Raw genomic sequence first — 21,706 nt, forward strand, 5'->3', positions numbered from 1 at the left:
AACTGATAAGCTCTTTGATAAAGAGATATAAAAACAAAAAACAAGTTCGCCAAGAGAGGGGCCCCGACTGTCCTTATATTTGTCTAAAGAAAAAAAAAAGACAAATTTTACCACAAAACCTCTGCCTTTTTATTTCTCAACATTAACTGTTTAATAACGTATGTTTGATAGATATCTTACAACACCTTTAGTTATTAACACACAAACAAATCCATACGCTATGCTGGCGGTTAGTGGTTTACAAGATGTCGACAATCATGTACTCTCATGTAATGCTGTGTTTGTTTTCAAATTATTACATTTAACCTGTACAAAATGATCTGAAACATAAGTTATAACAGACTGGGAAATTGAAACGTCATTCTGTATCAAATGCAAGGTTGAAGACAGGCAACACCTACAGTCTGTATGCAAAAACAAAATCAACGCCCAAAACATGTGTAACTTCAATCAGTGATACAGAACAAATGAATATGAAAATCACGGATATTTCTGCTTAAAACATGCCAGAATTCTTACACTAATATCTAGCACGTCTCCTGAAATTTCAAAATAGAAACGAATCAGGATTTGCAAAAATGTAAATATATCTTAGAAAAGACAAGATATTGAAACTGATGAAAAATGAACACTCAAACCTCAGGACCACAAAACAAAATGTTTCGAATCTATTTTGCTTTTCTTGAGAAGTAGTCTTTTAATATTAATAAATATTCTAGAATGAATAGCTTCATGGGTTTTGAGCAGCTCGTGATACCATGAACATCATGATGGCTAAAAAGCTACATAGAACATCAGTTTGGTTTGTTTTTTAAGGACATGGTGGATTATATCTGAAGCAGAATAATGACTTGATAGTGTCATTCAAGATGTTTTCCCATGTTCAGAAAATCAGAAATATTTTTGTATACATATTTATATACAGCTAAGATATTCTCTATATCATTTCAATCTGAACACCAAAAAATCAAGGCATGAAATTAAGAAGCAAATTATATTGAACTAAATTTGAATAAAACATCACTAAAACTGACTTTTAATTTTTTTCTGAAAAGATGACTAAAGAAAGTGAAATTATTCTGAAATCTAATATCTGTTTCCTCTGGGTTTAACAGAGGTATTTCTATTTATTCCTCAATACAAACCTTTCATGATAATTCGTGCGGATCATACACCATATCAGTGAACAAGCCAGTGTTTCCTTTCCATTTGCTTAAATTTTCAGAGGGAAAAAAAACCTACAGACTTTTAAATTTAACACAAGACCATGACCACAACCATACATCTATCTCTGTTTCACACTGGATACCTCCGGTAAGGTTAAACCAATAAACTATTTAGAACAAAATAAACAAAAATAACTAAAGTGTAGAACAGTCTACCACAAATGTCTCCCCTCTAAATCTTACAAAATTGTTATGATTCAAAATGAATGACATGTATAATGAGATCAGAATACATCTTAATGAAGTAAAATTTTGCAAACTTATATTTGCCAAAAAGGACAACAAGCAAATTCCCATTAATATTCCTCCAGTTGTTCCAATCCCTAATCAAACTCCTACAGACTATTAAATGTAGAAGATGGGAGACCACAAACTCCAGTAGATTTCAATCCTTACTGTTGTTTGTATATAACAGGTGAGAGACCACAAACTCCAGTAGATTTCAATCCTTACTGTTGTTTGTATGTAACAGGTGAGAGACCACAAACTCCAGTAGGTTTCAATCCTTACTGTTGTTTGTATGCAACAGGTGGGAGACCACAATCTCTAGTAGACTTAAAAATTTATACAATATCGGACCCTGTGTCCTTCAGGTATGACAATCCATACTGTTTGTATGTTTAATACCTGGCCCTGTGTCCTTCAGGTATGACAATCCATACTGTTTGTATGTACAATACCTGACCCTGTGTCCTTCAGGTATGAAAATCCATACTGTTTGTATGTACAATACCTAGACCTGTGTCCTTCAGGTATGACAATCCATACTGTTTGTATGTTTAATACCTGGCCCTGTGTCCCTCAGGTATGACAATCCATACTGTTTGTATGTACAATACCTAGACCTGTGTCCTTCAGGTATGACAATCCATACTGTTTGTATGTACAATACCTAGACCTGTGTCCTTCAGGTATGACAATCCATACTGTTTGTATGTTTAATACCTCAGGTATGACAATCCATACTGTTTATATGTACAATACCTGGCCCTGTGTCCTTCAGGTATGACAATCCATACTGTTTGTATGTACAATACCTGGCCCTGTGTCCCTCAGGTATGACAATCCATACTGTTTGTATGTACAATACCTGGCCCTGTGTCCTTCAGGTATGACAATCCATACTGTTTGTATGTACAATACCTAGACATGTGTCCTTCAGGTATGACAATCCATACTGTTTGTATGTACAATACCTGATCCAGTGTCCTTCAGGTATGACAATCCATACTGTTTGTATGTACAATACCTAGACCTGTGTCCTTAAGGTATGACAATCCATACTGTTTGTATGTACAATACCTGGCCCTGTGTCCATTAGGTATTGCAAACCCTACTGTTGTTTTATGAAGGAGGACACAATCTTGAGTAGAAATCAGACCTTACTTTTATTTGTATTAAGGAGGCAACAATCTCCAGTAGAAATCAGACCGTATGTTTGATTGTATGAAGCATTAAGAAGGCCACGACCTCCTGTAGCCTTACATATATACCTGATCATATGGCCATTATGACAACTTGCTCATACAGCACTGAAACATTTTGGTGTCACCATCATTTAAATGGTTGGAACTTTTTCAAACAATAATTCTCATCTTTCAGAAACTTATTTTTTTTTACCAATTAGATAAATTTTAAAGTGTTCCGAACAATTAATGATAAGTTGAATGGAGAAGTCACGCCAACACATCAATGTTCTGGTCTAGCCAACATAAAGGATTCAGTACGCACTCAAATGTCTCCTCTTCTTTTTCACTAGCAAAACTGAAAGTACAAGAGAGTTTTGTAATAACCAGTGAGATTCTGTACCAGGCAAAATTATAGATTGGAATAAGAAGATTATAATAAAGAGTACAGGACACAGACACAGACACTACTATTAGAACTTTGTGAAGAGCATCTTCCTTATATACCTTCTCTATAAGATACACCTACCTTTGATACACCTGTGGATATATCAAGTGTTCCATCAGTTTTTTTTAAAGTTATGAGCACCACACTGGATCATCACTTCATTACTTAAAAACATCCAAACTTAACCATTCTAAGGTTGATTTAAATGGCTCTGTCATCTAATTTTGGGCTACATTCACAGCAAAGCATAGTGATTTATGAGTCATTTCAACCAGTCTATATATATATATATATAGAGAGAGAGAGAGAGAGGGCGGGAGAGAGAGAGAGAGAGAGAGAGAGAGAGAGAGAGAGGGAGAGAGAGTGCTGTTGAAGCTAGATACCGATTACTATAAATTAATATTTCTCATTTTCCTATCTTGAACAGTGTACAGATTATTTTATGACACTTTTTAAAAGGAAGAGAACATCATATGATAGGTTCTCACAGGAAAGATTTAAATGTCTTTCAATTTGGTATTTTCAAAGAATTACCATTTGATAAGGAAGTAAAAAATTCTATCACGTATATACCTTCCATCTGTTTCCACACTCATTACAGAACACAAACGTCGTCATAGGTTCATCAGAACTTCTTGTTTGAAGCTGAAGTGCAATAAGAATAAGTAAGATGTTAACAGTGTTACAACAATAACTGGCTTGTACTCCAATGACTACCTTAATACCTGTGTTAATATCCTTCAAAGCCAAGGAGTACAACTCAGGATACACACATGTTCAAACTGTCTGAAGTATCATACACATTTGTAGCATGTCAGACATCAAGATAAACACATCTGTTCCATTGGAACATTTTTGAGAGAGAGAATTTTCTAGGTAGCATATTAAGAATTGGTTGAAAATCCTACAATATTACTCTAAACAAACTTCAGATCAGAATATCAAGAAAGGAGCTTAATCCCACAAAAGCCAGTAATCAAGATGGATGTGCATGAGGGGTCTTACTGTGGGAGGAAACCGGAGTACCAGGGAAAACCCACGTGGTCGGCAGGTGACTCCATTCTTTCCATGAGTGTGTTACCACAGTGCCAACCGACCATCCAAGAAAATTGGTTAAGGGAATAAAGAGTTTGACTACAGATGATTTTTGGAAAAGAGTGATCTGTTTCTGTTAAACAAACCAAAGGTGTAACGAGGACACCATGCCAGTCAGTTACCTGTGTATATGTTGTGTTTTTCTTTCCACACTTTCCACACTTGAACAGGTCAGATTTGGTACCACTGGTCGTAGCCATGTGATGATCATCGATAGATTCTTTAGTGTATTTACGACGTAGTTCCTGCATGTCATCACTAGCCATCTCCTACAAAACAAACAGCTAGGTTACTACAGCCAGTTCTGGGATGTTTGTTAATCAATTATATAACTTGAATACAATCATTTTTTGCATAGACATATAAAAAATAATTATATCTGATAGCAATTTTGGCTCTTTTTTTTTAACTTCTCACTGCAAAAGAGGCTAAAATTCTCTTTAAGAGACTACAAAAAGCTGTAATTACTCCTAAACCAAGTGGACCATTCCATGACAATTCAGACTGAACTAAAATACTTCAGGGAAACATAGTCACATTTTAAAACACCATATGTAACAGCCAAACAAATCTCGTCCATTTTTATTCTGAATTTCTTTAGGAAGATACACAAACATCACATCTTGTTGAAAATTTTAAACTTGAACATTTCCAGAATTGTATGCACAGGAGCACAAAACTTATTGAGCATGTGTACACAATGGTGTTGTTTACTACAATGTTCAGCATGTGTACACAATGGTGTTGTTTACTACAATGTTGAGACAGAGTAATGTAACATATGCTATTATGCCAAAAGTGACGAGATGAATGTGTAAACAACATCATCACTATATTAGAATCACTACACAACCTCAATGATTAACATTCACACTACATTCAGTTTACCTCTGCCGTCATCTTTGCGATCTTTTCTGGGGTTATCAGCCCCAACAGGACATTCTCCCTCAGCTGTGGATTTTTTAAATCTCTCAAATTGGCAACTCTACTTCTCACTCTGTTTTTGTATTTGACACTTGTGTTGTCAAATTCATTAAAAATGTCTAACATCTGTTAAGGTAAACAATGAATGGTTAATCATGGTTGTAACGGAATAGATTTTACTGTAGTTGTGTCATGGCTGTAACAGAATAGATTTTACTGTAGGTGTGTCATGGCTGTAACAGAATAGATTTTACCGTAGGTGTGTCATTGCTGTAACAGAATAGATTTTACTGTAGGTGTATCATGTCTCTAACAGAATAGATTTTACTGTAGGTATATCATGGCTGTAACAGAATAGATTTTACTGTAGGTATATCATGGCTGTAACAGAACAGATTTTACTGTAGGTGTGTCATGGCTGTAACTGAATAGATTTTACTGTAGGTGTGTCATGGCCATAACGGAATAGATTTTACTGTAGATGTGTCATGGCTGTAACAGAATAGATTTTACTGTAGGTGTATCATGGCTGTAACAGAATAGATTTTACTGTAGGTGTATCATGGCTGTAACGGAATAGATTTTACTTTAGGTGTGTCATGGCTGTAACAGAATAGATTTTACTGTAGGTGTGTCATGGCTGTAACAGAATAGATTTTACTGTAGGTGTGTCATGGCTGTAACAGAATAGATTTTACTGTAGGTGTGTCATGGCTGTAACAGAATAGATTTTACTGTAGGTGTGTCATGGCTGTAACAGAATAGATTTTACTGTACATATTTCATGGCTGTAACAGAATAGATTTTACTGTAGGTATATCATGTCTCTAACAGAATAGATTTTACTGTAGGTGTGTCATGGCTGTAACGGAATAGATTTTACTGTAGGTGTGTCATGGCTGTAACAGAATAGATTTTATTGTACATATTTCATGGCTGTAACAGAACAGATTTTACTGTAGGTGTGTCATGGCTGTAACGGAATAGGTTTTACTGTAGGTATATCATGGCTGTAACAGAATAGATTTTACTGTAGGTGTGTCATGGCTGTAACAGAATAGGTTTTACTGTAGGTGTATGTCTCTAACAGAATAGATTTTACTGTAGGTGTATCATGGCTGTAACAGAATAGATTTTACTGTAGGTGTGTCATGGCTGTAACAGGATAGATTTTACTGTAGGTGTGTCATGGCTGTAACAGAATAGATTTTACTGTAGGTATATCATGGCTGTAACAGAATATGTTTTACTGTAGCTGTATCATGGCTGTAACAGAATAGATTTTACTGTAGGTGTGTCATGGCTGTAACAGAATAGATCTTACTGTAGGTGTATCATGGCTGTCACGGAATAGATCTTACTGTAGGTGTATCATGGCTGTAACAGAATAGATCTTACTGTAACAGATTTTACTGTAGGTGTGTCATGGCTGTAACGGAATAGGTTTTACTGTAGGTATATCATGGCTGTAACAGAATAGATTTTACTGTAGGTGTATCATGGCTGTAACAGAATAGATTTTACTGTAGGTGTATCATGGCTGTAACAGAATAGATTTTACTGTAGGTGTATCATGGCTGTAACAGAATAGATTTTACTGTAGGTGTGTCATGGTTGTAACAGAATAGATTTTACTGTACATATTTCATGGCTGTAACAGAATAGATTTTACTGTAGGTGTGTCATGGCTGTAACAGAATAGATTTTACTGTAGGTGTGTCACGGCTCTAACAGAATAGGTTTTACTGTAGGTGTGTCATGGCTGTAACAGGATAGATTTTACTGTAGGTGTGTCATGGCTGTAACAGAATAGATTTTACTGTAGGTGTGTCATGGCTGTAACGGAATAGATTTTACTGTAGGTGTATCATGGCCGTAACAGAATAGATTTTACTGTAGGTGTGTCATGGCTGTAACAGAATAGGTTTTACTGTAGGTGTGTCATGGCTGTAACAGAATAGATTTTACTGTAGGTGTATCATGGCTGTAACAGAATAGATTTTACTGTAGGTGTGTCATGGCTGTAACAGAATAGATTTTACTGTAGGTGTGTCATGGCTGTAACAGAATAGATTTTACTGTAGGTATATCATGGCTGTAACAGAATAGATTTTACTGTAGGTGTGTCATGGCTGTAACAGAATAGATTTTACTGTAGGTGTGTCATGGCTGTAACAGAATAGATTTTACTGTAGGTGTATCATGGCTCTAACAGAATAGATTTTACTGTAGGTGTATCATGGCCGTAACAGAATAGATTTTACTGTAGGTGTATCATGGCTGTAACGGAATAGATTTTACTGTAGGTGTGTCATGGCTGTAACAGAATAGATTTTACTGTAGGTATATCATGGCTGTAACAGAATAGATTTTACTGTAGGTGTATCATGGCTGTAACGGAATAGATTTTACTGTAGGTGTGTCATGGCTCTAACGGAATAGATTTTACTGTAGGTGTGTCATGGCTGTAACAGAATAGATTTTACTGTAGGTGTATCATGTCTCTAACAGAATAGATTTTACTATAGGTATATCACGGCTCTAACGGAATAGATTTAACTGTAGGTGTATCACGGCTCTAACGGAATAGATTTTATTGTAGGTGTATCATGGCCTTAACGGAATAGATTTTACTGTAGGTTTGTCATGGCTGTAACAGAATAGATTTTACTGTAGGTGTGTCATGGCTCTAACGGAATAGATTTTACTGTAGGTGTGTCATGGCCGTAACAGAATAGATTTCATTGTAGGTGTATCATGGCTGTAACAGAATAGATTTTACTGTAGGTGTATCATGGCCGTAACAGAATAGATTTTACTGTAGGTGTATCATGGCTCTAACGGAATAGATTTTACTGTAGGTGTATCATGGCCTTAATGGAATAGATTTTACTGTAGGTGTGTCATGGCTGTAACGGAATAGGTTTTACTGTAGGTGTGTCATGGCTGTAACGGAATAGATTTTACTGTAGGTGTGTCATGGCTGTAACAGAATAGATTTTACTGTAGGTGTATGTCTCTAACAGAATAGATTTTACTGTGAGTATATGTCACTGACAGGATAGGTTTTACTGTACACATTTCATGGCTGTAACGCAACAAAGACGTGAATTGACTGTTTTAACAATTTGACCCTGTGACCTTGACTAAAGTTTACGGCTTTCAATTGATCTATTTACTGTAAGTGTATCTTAACATATAACTAATATTTTGTGGTGAGATCCAGATAAAATACTAAAACCTGTCTCCATGTATTATCTATATGGGCTGAACTATCTGTTAATTGGCCATATCATACCATAAAACTTACCCCGACCTCTATGTGGAATATACATATCCCATATGAAATACCCCTGTGGGATAACTCTATAAGGTAGCTCAACACAACACTGCATTTGTATTTATTGAGCCCATAATAAATCTGGTAAGAATTCAGTTATATTGGTTGAAGTTAGTGAAAGATAAAAAAAACAACTGCTAAAATTTAAACAGGTGAGTTTGGTAGGTACAAGTTCTTCTTAAACAGGGGAGCACAAAGAACATTGAACCGTGTACAAGAGAAAGGATACGTTCTTCAATATGACCTGCGATGTTTTCCGGATCTCCCATTCCATCCAAGCCCTCTGGAAATAGAACACAAAATTGAACTAAACACCATTATAAAAAATGATATTTGGAAATAAAATACAAGACATTTATATTTCATATTTTCGATCATTCTATTGTATTCTTCCTTGTTTAACACTCATTTCAGAAACAGATTTTTCAAAAGGCGACATGAATGGATTTTGTTTCCAAATTTCACGTAATATTATATAATTAACGAGCTGAAGATGGAGGATGTATGATAGATGTGCATAATGAAAGAGACATTTGTTGGAACTACATTTAAGGTTAACAAGAGGCCTAATAGGCCTGCATCACTCAACACAAACACAGTTACATTGGATATGTCAATCAAAATCTAGGTTAATGAGAAGTGGATTGAAGGTTTTAACAATTTGACCTCTGTGACCTAGCATAAAGTTTAAAGTAATTTCTGGTTTCACCAAAGGAACCTACCAGCCAAATATCCTTCTGGTTAATCAGAAGATGTCATTTGAAGGATTTAACAAATTTCACCATTGTGACTTTCAACAAACTGTCCAACTTTATTCCAAACAACCTCCCACCCAGATATCAAAATTGTAGCCCTCTTAGCTCATCTAAAGTAGGCATTTCAAGGTTTCAACAAATTTCATCTGTGACCTTAGATATACATCAAGGTCATTTTTTTAAGTACCTTTGTTGGGCTCCATCTAAGGAGTCTATCACCAAAACATCATGATTCTACTAGGCCTTTAAGTTATTGAGAAGAACTCTTTTAAACCTCCACTACAGGTTGTGAAGGAACATCATGGTGTTTTTGCTAGCCCTGATTGAACTGGTAGTAGGGGGCAGTTATCTTTTCTTTAACTAACAAAATCCCACATATCCTCTGTTACAGGTCACTCTGGGACATACACATGTATATTGATAACTAACAAATCTGTAACAATATTAAAACATTTTAGTGAAAATTTCACAAAATAAAATATCGACAGCCGTATAATGTTATTCAGAGTTAAACGAATAGGTAACAGGGATATTTTGTTTGCACTTTTTTAAAAGGCTATAAGTATCAGTTAAAATCATTTTTTTTAAAACAATAGCCACGGAACACAGAAGTGTCAGCATCCATTTGCTGGTCAGGTAACACCACCAGAGGGCTACACTAAAGCATGGCGAAGTACATCAATGTCACAATACCAAATGACAAATCATTATCTGTTTCTTCCGAAAACATGGGACTTTTAAAGGAAAAATTGGTGCCAGCTGGGCAGCCTACAGATGGACAAGAGATGTCACACCATGGCATACCATCAGTACAAAGTTGAGTAGATCAGCTTTCCTTGTCAGATTTTTATAAAATTTGCAGATTCCTGAAAGAAATGAATACTAAAAAAAAAAAAAATAATAATATGGAAATTAAATTGTTGTTTCTCTATAAACCTTTTGTTGTCATATTCAGTTAAAGAACATTCATTTTCGGCATGTCAGGGGCAAAAAATTGAGAGAGATGTATATTAAGCCATTAATATATACCTTTGAATATTTTTTTCAAAACAAGAAAACTCCATGCATAAAAAGTAAAAAAAAAAAAAACAAAACAAGTATAATAAAGGAGTATATCATGTATTGAAACTGAAAACTATTATCACCAATTAATTGTCAATAGAAAAACCTTAAACCATTAAATTTGTTATTCTTTTTTCCATATCTGCAAAAACTCTCCCTGTTGTTACCAGCCAATAAAACAGGTTTCTAGTTACAAAATATTCCTAACGTATACTCCTGTTATATCAAATATCAATGTCATGATTTGAAGACATAAGGAAGCCGTTAAATAACTGCTTTCAACTTTCAATTTTAAACAAATGAACACACAAGCGGAGATGTCATGCAAACCTCGACGCCCCAAGTCCTGGTGTCTAACATCAATGTCTGTATATACCTTGTATTGATATAGACACAATATCATTCTTGGTATGTATGGTATTTTCTGATTTGCACAGTATATAACTCATAGGGACTACCTAAATATCTGTGGGGGAAAAGGTGTGCCTGTCAAACTCACAGCAGCAAGGGTATCAACACATAGGAAGGGTAAGCTTTTCTCATACCCTATCCTGCCTGTAACAGAGTTATTTCTAGCTGGAAATATTCCTCATAAGGTAACAATGTTAATAATTACTTTATATTTTAAATGATTTGCAGTCACTATTGAGGTTAGAAAGAATGTTTCTACAATTCTGATGAAGTGATGTAAACTATTATGAGGTGCGAAATGTGACTTAATAATATCATTGTAAAATAATTAAAACTTTTAATATGTATCATATTTAAAAGACACCGATTAAAATGTTTAGGGTACGAGAAAGAGAATCACTTACTCCAAACTGTGGTACATTTATATCATAAATCTCACAAAAGGACACCAAATAACATTGCATATTACGACATGGTTCCATTTTACCTCGATATGAATTTTTAAAATTTTGATTTGGTTCCATCTATTCTCAATATATCTGAATATACAACAATGTGGAGTAGCTGATTCTGTTTGAGATGCTAGCCACAAGAGTGATGTTTCACCCTGATTATCCATAGTCCACTCTTAAAGACACACATCTTACATTTACACACCAGGTATATGGTACAGGCAGTGAGATTCTTTCAATACTTTATCTTGATTGAATTAGTGGCTTTAAGATGTTAGACCAGAGGTGACAGAACACTCTGTAGATGTGTTGGTTAAACACAACTGAGATCATATACCATCATGAAGCCTGATATGTAAGTCTTCAGGTTTGCCTTCAAATTAACATTCATTAAATATTGAAGGGGAAAAAAAATCAAAACTCATTTTTTTTAACAGTATAACAAAGATCCCATTAAATACAACAATAATTAATTCTGTGTTTTATGTGTGTCTTTAAGTCTGAAATTTCACACCAGTTACCACCTGGCTAGAGAAATATACCTGGATGCAAGTCATCTGAAAGAAAAGAAACAAACAGACTCCTCAAGGTATCAAAAAGGAAGTATTCTCAGTGAGACGTGTTACATCTACAGGAAGGCTGTGTTAACCTTCTAATACATATACATAATGTATCTGATTCAGTGAGACGTTTTCCATCTACAGGTAGGCTGTGTTAACCTTCTAATATGTATACATAGTGTATCTGATTCAGTGAGACGTTTTACATCTACAGGTAGGCTGTGTTAACCTTCTAATATGTATACATAATGTATCTGATTCAGTGAGACGTTTTACATCTACAGGTAGGCTGTTTTAACCTTCTAATATGTATACATAGTGTATCTGATTCAGTGAGACGTTTTACATCTACAGGTAGGCTGTGTTAACCTTCTTATATGTATACATAGTGTATCTGATGACTGACTTCAGGTATGTCAGAATTTATCTTGTTAAAAGTCAATCTTAAAATACAAATAGGCAGAATTTTTAGCAGTGATGGGATGATGATAAGAAAAAATCAATCATCTAATTGTTTAACCTCATCTGATGCATTGATTGGTTGTAATTTTTCATAATCGCTCATCAGTACTTTTGTATTTTTTTGTTTAAACAAAAACGAAATTCATATTGTGCATAACAGAGAGGCTAATTGCCAGTGACAATCCTTCTTATGCTGATTCTAGGTAAAGGAAATGTTTTAAGTTAAAGTTACAAAAAACAGAAAATATTACCCTAATGAAGAAAGTTCGAAAATGAATATTGAACACACAGTCAGCTGATTATGTAATGAATTTTTACTACATCAAAAAGCTTTTCAGATTAAAACCGATAAGTGATTATGAATTTTAACTGATTTTCCATCTCTACCTCTTGGTCAACACTTTTTTTTAAATGGAAGTAAATCAGAGTTTGAATGAAGCTTATATCCTGAGTGATGCAAATGACTGGTTAAGGGCGATACAAATAATTGGTTAAGGGCAGTAAAATATATCATTATTCATTGGTTAAGGGCAGTAAAATATATCATTATTCATTAATATAAACTCTGAATGACAAAAAATGTTTACTGAAATATCAACAATAAACTTATTATAAATCCTTTTGTAACAATTGCACAGAAATGATTGATCAGATGTGAATGATGGACGATGATATTAATTAATTCTGAGCAGTCACAGCAATCAACATTAAATACACGTAGTAGGAGATTGGTTGCAGTAGTGTTTAAAATTATGACATATTTATGTTTTTTCTGCTTGTGAACTTTATTATCAATAAGAATTTCAATTTCTGAAAAAAAGCAGGTCACCTTCTACAGAACTACATCATACACCTTAAGAACTGGTCCAGCTACTACAAGTATACCTGTAACTTTCAAAGCATTGCCAAGGAGTTCTCTACACTTGAGACGTGTTGGGTCGGAGGTATGTGCTGCTGTACAAGAGGAGAAGGCACTGTCAACATTCTCCGCTGGCTTCTCCTCAGAGGACGGTGAGTTGCCTGCACTTTGAGATAATGACTGGGTGTCACCATTACTGTCTTTTTTACTTTCTGTTTTTGCAGCACCTTGTGACGAACTACTATCTGCAATCACAACACAATATTATCAATTCTCCTCCCAAAGAAAACCCTACCAATCACCATAGGCCATTATAAAATCTCTGATACAATGACCCATCAACAAGAATAATCCATAAAAATCTGCTCTCCTAAAATAACCTACCTATCCCAGCAATACAAATCTCCTTTCATACAATAACCCACCTATCCCAGTAATACAAATCTCCTCTCCTAAAATAACCCACCTATCACAATCTTCTATCACATGCCATCACCCGTCTGCTCTATCAATGTAGAACAAAAGGTCTATCGGGCCTGTTTTGCTCACCTGGTATAACTGATTCCATTTTACCTTTAAATGCATCAGACCAAATGTAGTCATAATCCAATTATTCCCGAAGGAAGAGATGAATTTTCCCCTCCTGGGCCCCTCCCCTTCCTCCCAAAGGGGCAGAGAATTAACATTTATCCTTTCACTCAAGAATGCCTAAGACCAAATTTGGTCAAAATCTGTTCAAACATTCATGACTAGTAGCATATTTTAGTAAATAGTTGACAGGCGCCACGCTATAACATAAGCTCTAATGTCCTTCGGACCAGGTGATCCAAATATCAAAACCATTGCCAGACTTCATCACACATCATTAAATTGTCAAATCTGGAAGTGAAATGAGATACTGAACTCCTATGTATTAGCTTCAAAAACACAAACAGTTTCACAGGTCACGTATGCCAACTTCAACACAGTGTTAAGTGTGATCTTCATGCTTTCCCATCAAACATTGCCACTCAGATTTAAAACTTTCTGTACACGTTATTTACTAAAGGTTTTACCAACCAGATATATCAAAACACAACGCTATTTCTTGCCAGCATCGGCTAGGATCTATCAGACCACAAGGTCAAACCCTGGCAGTACTGGTCAGTCTATCTGACCACAAAGTCATACCCTGGCAGCACTGGTCAGTCTATCAGACCACAAAGCCATACCCTGACAGTACTGGTCAGTCTATCAGACCACAAAGCCAAACCCTGACAGTACTGGTCAGTCTATCTGACCACAAAGTCATACCCTGACAGTACTGGTCAGTCTATCAGACCACAAAGCCAAACCCTGACAGTACTGGTCAGTCTATCTGACCACACAGTCATACCCTGACAGTACTGGTCCGTCTATCCGACCACAAAGCCAAACCCTGACAGTACTGGTCAGTCTATCAGACCACAAAGCTATACCCTGACAGTACTGGTCAGTCTATCAGACCACAAGGTCATACCCTGACAGTACTGGTCAGTCTATCAGGCCACAAAGTCATACCCTGACAGTACTGGTCAGTCTATCCGACCACAAAGTCATACCCTGACAGTACTGGTTAGTCTATCAGACCACAAGGACATACCCTGACAGTACTAGTCAGTCTATCAGACCACAAGGTCATACCCTGACAGTACTGGTTAGTCTATTAGATATACATACCTCCTGACGGTAATAGCTTTTTCCAGCCTTTGATTAGTGATTTGGCTACACTAATGACATCCTCATCTTTTGATGCCTTTCGGAAATTATTTACTGTCATTCCAATTCTAGTTTTCTGTAAAAGTAAAGGGAAAAAAACTTCAATATGAAAAAAAAGTAAATAAGCCACAGTCACTTTATTAAAACAAAATAACATACCAGTATGTGAATCTCCTAGCATGTGAGGAAGACTTTCAAATAAGGTTTTCAGTGTATGTACCTGGTTACAATCAAAGACACATTGAAAAAGATAGTAAAGTTATTCTACATCACTGTAAATGAAAAGAAGTCCTACCACTGCTTCACACTGCTATGAATGCAGTTGGATTTACATCATTTTTATATTTCTACTTGTACTTAAAATGATGTAACATGATAGCTATTTCAGTAAAGGGAGCAAATAATTGGGTGACATATAGCTGTTTAGGAGTATCTCAAACCATACACAAAGATCAATACCCAAGACAATGATAAATAATATAGAACAACTACACCAGGGAGTTTGGAGTGATATATTCAACAGTGTTTTCTTTTAAACTTTTTAGTCTCCAAATTAATTATTTTGTGTAATTTGCAGGTAATAGAAAGCTAAAAAAGATCCTTACAAAATGATATAATAATTTGTGTTTATATCAGCACAGAAATGTTTAAAAGGAATCTAGATATGTCATTTTTAGCAACAAAGTTCAAACCAGCTATTGGAGATCCATTTATCAATTAACTCAGTAATATTTTTTTATGAACAACCATACAAACCTTTTGACTAATACATACCTGTAACACATTTAAATTCATTTTTATGTCTTTAAGCTTCTTCAGTAAGTCTGCTGATGAACTGTGATCCTATAACAACAAGAAATAAAATGAGCAGTTAGAAATTATACTGATAACTATCTAAATCATAAAAATTCAAATAATTGATATTTGGTTTCTTTTTTCAACAGATTTCGTTTTCAGCTGTTTTTCACAATTTTGTTAAAATTTCTGTTTGTCAGATAGAACAAAATCTATGAAAAACATCTGTAAATGAAACTTTTTAGCTTTTTGTGTGCCTATGAAGCTCTTAAATAGCAAGAATTAAGTACTTATATGTAAACCAAGACTGGACAGACTTTTGTACCATATACACATACATATATATATATATATGGGGAAAAATTTAAATCTCTTCATTCAGTTTGGTTAAAATATCATGAAGTTTTGGTAAAGATGAGGATTCTCTCTGTCAGTTTACTTTATATTGTTTGCTTCATTTTAATAATCAAATGAAAAAAATTCTGTTGATTTTTGATAAAAAAATTCTTGAAGTTTTTGCAAGGCAAAACTAGATGTCAACTAAATTATTTTCTTTTTAAATCTGGCTTCACTTTAAAAAGTTTCCAGTAATCTGTCTTGATAATCCGAAAAGTAAGATTAATACTTTTCCATCAAATATTCATTAATAGAGAGAAAATTGAATGCAAATAAAAAAAGCTGAATTATATATATTTTTATCTTTTTATTCCCAGAAGACTGAGAGACGATGTGGTGTTAAAGTTGTCTCCCTTATATATATATTCTGTAAACATTGCTTTGTTGTCACTTTTGTTTCATTTTCATTTGATTTCAATGTAACCCTGGTAAAATACTAGCCGCAATATACCACTCGGCTAGAGAGAAGTTCTTTCTAGCCAAGTGGTATATTGCGGCTAGTATTTTACCAGGGTTACATACTCCCCCTCCAGGAAACAACTCATCCTCGAGTTTGCAGGGATTACAGCGATGCTGGTGGGGCATGGCTAAGTACTATTCCCAGGTCCCTACATGGGCGCCAATGTAACAGAGATCATTTTTCATCTCAATGCCTCCGCAAGGAATCAAACCCGGGACCACTGGCTTACTTGTCTGACGCTCAACCAATCAAGCTAAAGAGAAGTTCTCTCTAGTCGAGTGGTATATTACGGCTAGTATTTTACCAGTGTTACATCAGTAAGTCACAAGGATGCTTATTAACACCAGAAAGATCGTGTATGTTGGTTATAAGCCCATGATATGAAATGAATCACATATATCCCGGAAGATGCATCATGAACTACACATTACCAAGAAAATATTCTGTGATAAAATAGGCTACAATATTAGTTGACTAAATCCCTGTTATCATTATCAATTAAACAGAATAATGCACAAGTGTTAAAAATAATGTGTCTTTTTTGTCTGCTTTGTTAACAAATACCAGTAACATCATAACATGCTTTCAGCCTATTTCGGTGAAGATAAATTATAATTGTGAGAATAGATTATCATTCTGAAATGCTAATGATCTATTTCGGGATTTACATTTTATCTTTATATTATGACTGCATTTAAGGGGCAAGTACTACAATTTCCACTGTGTACTATTCCTGTTATGTGCACAGCACACCTCACATAAATAAAACACATATGTATCAACAGAAATATAGTTGCACTTTGCAGCTCTACATCACACAAAGTAACAACAACTGTAATGTTGTCAGGGCTAAAATTAGTTAGCATCTGACTAGTTGTAATGTGGTTTACTAGCACTATAACATGAGGCAAGGGAAACAACTCGTTCATCCTTGTAGGTAATTCACATGACGTCGTTTTGAAAAAATTACTGCCAGTGCTAACCGAAAAAAAGATTAATTTTTCTATTTTGCGTTTTTCATACAAAGAATTAAGATATGCCTTGCTTGAGAGTATCTGGATCAAGAGAAGACAGACAACTCTACTCTACTGTAGTACAAGCTAAAACAAATCCAACGTTTGTTAGGGTCAAGGTCGTAAAGCAGTCGAAAGCAAGTTGGTCAATGTAGCTATCACATACAATTAACAATTGTTACCTGCGAAATGATTAAAATAACACGTAAAGGTGTCCTCTATTTATATATAAAAACAAATTCATTAAAATTAATTTAATTGATACGAGTTTAATGAAATGCACGCAGAAAAGGCAAACACTTTCATCAAAAAAATATCGCGACACACACGTTTATGAACAATACTTACGGTGCTATTGTTTGATATCATCTTTTCCAGCTTTTTCCCGATCTTAACGACTTCTTCTTCACAACTCATGGTTTATTTGAATGGACTGAGTCGAATATATCGCGAACTTAAGGGTTTATTGTGGACTATCTTTGGGACTTTGCATTTGTTAGTGTTTTGTCTGTGTCTTCTGAAACCGGAAGTAAATCTAATATTGAAAATGGCGGTCAATGGCAGTCTGGGAAAAATTATAATGTTAAGTCGATTAATGAAAAGTCTTGCGTCTTAAGAAAGTCTTGATAAAACTAGAGTACTGTATCTTTCCCATCGGATTATGTCTAATAAATGATCATATGAATGTTGAGCTCGGAATAAATTCTAATAGTTTTAACCAATTACGATATTAATTATCCGGAAAATATATAGATTGATTACTTTTGTCCATTTTGATAACTGATTGTTTTCTTAAGAATTTCGATGTATCTAAGGATAAAATGAAAAAGTCAGATAAAATAGAAAGCAATTTTGGATAAACACGACATTTGTCCACTGTCTATCCGGACAATTTATTCGAAAATTATCGTACTACAACTTCTTTCCGGTCTACAAAAAGTCTATTTTCAGTTTTCGGCACAACCAACTAAATACGAAGTTGGTCTAGGTCTTTGGTTTCTGGATTACGAAAACACAAAAGTATAATTTTATAGTATGGAGAAGTAGATGAATATGTTCCGGGGGAAGGGAAAGTCGAAAAGTTCACAGCATAGTGAAACTGGACGTGAATCTGGAAAGTCGGTAAGTTTGTTCAGATTCAACTTCACCTCTGGGTATGCACCGGGTGAAAGCCCCCGGAATTAGTGCTGCGACATACTTAGATGTTAACGACATGTATTTCAATCCGCTCTGGACTGTTGAGGGGCCAGAGATGGCAAACAAAATGGGGAAATGCATAACATTTTATACAATTATAGGATTTATTGAGAATGTTTATTTTGCAGGGTGTGTCAGTCCTAGATGGGTTAAATCAGGAAGCCCATTTTGAAGTATGTTTCCTTGGAGTTGTTCGAGATATCAACATGGGCACATCCCGCAAGCGAGACAAAGAGGCCCAATTGGTTGACCAGGTAGAGGAAGCCCAGGTAAAAAAAAACTAGTGACTGCCAGGCAATGAAGCAAAACCATTAGCGTGATCTTAGTCAAATTGAAGATACAATGATACTAGTTCTGCTAATCATTAGCAGGGACGTATTATACGTCCCTGTCATTAGTGATGGTATTCAAACATATCGTAACTGTTAAAGAATCTGTCTCAAAATGGACTGTGCATAACTATGTATACATAAACAGACCAATTAAGGTTAATATGAGAATGATTCACCCAACACTTCTCCAGAAATAGTGATAACAAACTTTTAGTCACAAAATACAAGATGGCCATTTGTCAGCCATATTAAATTTCAGATCAGTCGGAAAACAAACACAAGGGACCAAGGGGAACCTACTTGCATATGGAATTTGAAAATGATTTGTCAAAGATATAGCAATAACAAGAATTGCTTTAGGACTATGGACAATATATTAGAGGAGAAGATTTGGAATACTTAGAGCACTTTATGCAAATAGCATATTTCAGGGATATGTGAACTGGTGGAACAGTCGATGTTTATCATAGAAATAGAACATAGCTAGAAATGAATCCCTTGAGATTCCTTCTTGGGACACCTTTATATCAGACTGACAATTTCCATCGCAAAAATTCTGATGAGGGACATTGTCAAACATTCTATATAATTGAGTCCCACAGAGAAATCCCAAAAGGTATTAAGCTAGAGATGTCCCAGACTCTATGAAAATCTGTGGATAATTCTATTATGATAAGTTATAACATTTACATCAACTGTAATCTTAACATTTCAATGCTAAAACTGTTTTTACAACAACAATAACAACAAATAAAAAAAATCCTTTGATGCTTAGCTATATAGGTAAGATGTTAATTGAGCACAAGATTTATTTCCTATGCAAATTATCCTTGAGAATTTTTTTGTCAAACAATGAATATTCTAAAATCTCCATTTAAACATTTAAACTGTAAAAGCTTCCTATAAGTAATGACAGTAAATGATTTACTTATTATGAAGGTGTGTTTGATTTACATTATCTCAATTTAAATCTGATCTCTGGTATTAGCCAATTGTAACAGATTTCTTATTTGTATTGAAGATTGATGGTAAACTTCCACTATCACCAAGAGATGAAGATAAAGTATTCATCACCATATCCAGACATGGTCTGAAGGTGTTAGACTCCACAAAGAAGGTAAAACAAATTCTATACTGAGACTCATATGTTTCTTGTAATCAAAATACCTATATGAAATATAGTTGCTTGGATTGATTAAATAGAATTGTCCTAGTCTTTTGTCTACAATCAAATCACCATTTTTTTCTAGTAGTAAATACTTTTTTATTTTTACTTGGATCATGAAAATTAATTGATCTTTAGAAAAATTTCGAGTGCTGCAAAGTCAAATCATAAATGATGGTAAATCTGTTGTAAAAGTTCAGTAGAGTATATCATATTGTTTGGTGTATAAACACAGGAGGTTCTACAGAGACACCCACTCCATATCATTGCTCAAGTGGTGCATTATGAGGATGGTTTTGGTAAACCCAATGTTGCCTTTAAAATTGGACAACTACAGCACTCAAAGGACACATGTATATACCAGTGTTACGTCTTCCAGTGTCCAAATGAGGTTAGTGAAATTACAAAAACATCCGTATTGAGAAACTAGTTTTCAATTGTAATAGTGATTTATTGTACATTGATTTCTATGTTCAGAAACAATCCATATTTGGTCATCATAGATTAAAGTATTTTAATGAATACTACCTGGTTTGTAATTGAAGAAACAGATTGGTCCCTATCCTATGTTTTGAGGGATGAATTGTCCCACTGTTAATATAACTAGCTAAAGTTTAAGAAGACAGCTTGGTGCAATAAACTAGTCAGTATTTTAGGGACAGATTCTCCTACTATCAAGACAGTGTTTATAGAAAAATTATCCTACTATCAAGATGGTGTGAAGAAGACAGGTTGTGTTTAGTGGACAAATTGTCTCACTACCCACACAGTGTTGAGTGGACAGTATGTGTTTTTTATTTTCAGGATCAAGCCCAAGCTGTATGTCAAAGTTTAAGGAACATTTTCAATGTTATAACTGTCCAGTGAATCCTTCATCATGATGTCAGGATAATTGTCCTGAGATTCTCGTCAAAAGAACAGAAATTTACTGGGCCAGATATTATCATCAAAAGTACAGAAACTTACTGGTTCAGTGAATACTACTTTTCAAAATATCAAAAACACCAGTTTCAAGGATCCTATTTTTGAAGATATCAAGAATAGTCAATTGAGTTCTGCATTCATCTTTCTTGTTTGAATAGATCACTGGTTGATGTGATGACACAAACACTACCTTAGGATGTTCCATGCATGTAATGGGTGTTGTGACTTTCACAGATACTTGAACAACCCAGTACACTTCTCAAGTAAAGTTTCCTTGTAAAGAAGATGCTGAGTAGTAAAAATGTGTCTCTGTGAACGTATTTTACATATCACCGTGTGTTCATTGAAGACTTTCCCTACTGCTGGACAGTAGATTATGAACGGTTGTGATGCATTTGTTTGCTATTTTTTATTTAACAAATAAAATTATCTTTATTAAAGTTACCAATTGTAGAGTGGTTATCAGTTTGTATATATCAGCCAATGTTGTACCTCATACATACTGTCTGTTCTTCCCAAATCTTGTCTGAACAACGCCAAATGTATAACCAAAGTTTGTGTGTGTAAACGGTTTACTGTTTGGTTGTTGCTGTGGCTCAAAAAAAATCTGAAAACAGAATTCCTTTAGCAAAGAGATAATTCTAAAAGAGTCGACTCCAAATACTCAAAATTCTTTTCTGATTTTCG

The 21,706-nt window shown here is 34.8% G+C and overlaps 2 protein-coding genes across 3 annotated transcripts; one reads left to right on the plus strand and one right to left on the minus strand.

The window, feature by feature from the left end:
* Window positions 1-105: 105 nt before the first annotated feature.
* On the minus strand, window positions 106-17,901 carry LOC132556336 (transcription elongation factor S-II-like). 2 transcript variants are annotated; one of them, XM_060220724.1, is made up of 11 exons: window positions 17,750-17,901; window positions 15,512-15,580; window positions 14,699-14,813; window positions 13,027-13,245; window positions 11,662-11,676; window positions 8,669-8,722; window positions 5,064-5,218; window positions 4,298-4,444; window positions 3,654-3,725; window positions 2,211-2,990; window positions 106-2,171 (listed from the first exon to the last, which is right to left on the minus strand). In XM_060220724.1, the coding sequence occupies exons 1-10, from the start codon at window positions 17,816-17,818 to the stop codon at window positions 2,982-2,984; spliced, it is 924 nt and encodes a 307-aa protein (XP_060076707.1). In that variant the 5' UTR covers window positions 17,819-17,901; the 3' UTR covers window positions 106-2,171; window positions 2,211-2,981. The 2 variants fall into 2 exon arrangements, with proteins under 2 accessions (XP_060076707.1, XP_060076715.1); XM_060220732.1 differs by lacking the exon at window positions 11,662-11,676.
* Window positions 17,902-18,359: 458 nt separating this feature from the next.
* LOC132556348 (integrin beta-1-binding protein 1-like) lies at window positions 18,360-21,463 on the plus strand. Its single transcript, XM_060220743.1, has 5 exons — window positions 18,360-18,523; window positions 18,727-18,867; window positions 19,952-20,047; window positions 20,331-20,486; window positions 20,900-21,463. The coding sequence occupies exons 1-5, from the start codon at window positions 18,449-18,451 to the stop codon at window positions 20,960-20,962; spliced, it is 531 nt and encodes a 176-aa protein (XP_060076726.1). The 5' UTR covers window positions 18,360-18,448; the 3' UTR covers window positions 20,963-21,463.
* Window positions 21,464-21,706: the final 243 nt, after the last annotated feature.

Source organism: Ylistrum balloti, unplaced genomic scaffold, assembly GCF_031769215.1.
Source record: "Ylistrum balloti isolate Yb309-2 unplaced genomic scaffold, AGI_CSIRO_Ybal_v1 Utg369650, whole genome shotgun sequence".
NCBI classification, from domain to species: domain Eukaryota; kingdom Metazoa; phylum Mollusca; class Bivalvia; order Pectinida; family Pectinidae; genus Ylistrum; species Ylistrum balloti.

Coding starts and splice junctions, on each gene's coding strand:
- LOC132556348 (XM_060220743.1), top strand. CDS start 18,449: ATGAATATGTTCCGGGGGAAGGGAAAGTCGAAAAGTTCACAGCATAGT. Junction 18,868..19,951: donor ACCAGGTAGAGGAAGCCCAG/GTAAAAAAAAAC, acceptor TTTGTATTGAAG/ATTGATGGTAAACTTCCACT. Junction 20,487..20,899: donor TCTTCCAGTGTCCAAATGAG/GTTAGTGAAATT, acceptor TTTTATTTTCAG/GATCAAGCCCAAGCTGTATG.
- LOC132556336 (XM_060220724.1), bottom strand. CDS start 17,818: ATGAGTTGTGAAGAAGAAGTCGTTAAGATCGGGAAAAAGCTGGAAAAG. Junction 13,246..14,698: donor AAAGCTATTACCGTCAGGAG/GTATGTATATCT, acceptor TTGTGATTGCAG/ATAGTAGTTCGTCACAAGGT. Junction 3,726..4,297: donor AAAACACAACATATACACAG/GTAACTGACTGG, acceptor ATTGCACTTCAG/CTTCAAACAAGAAGTTCTGA.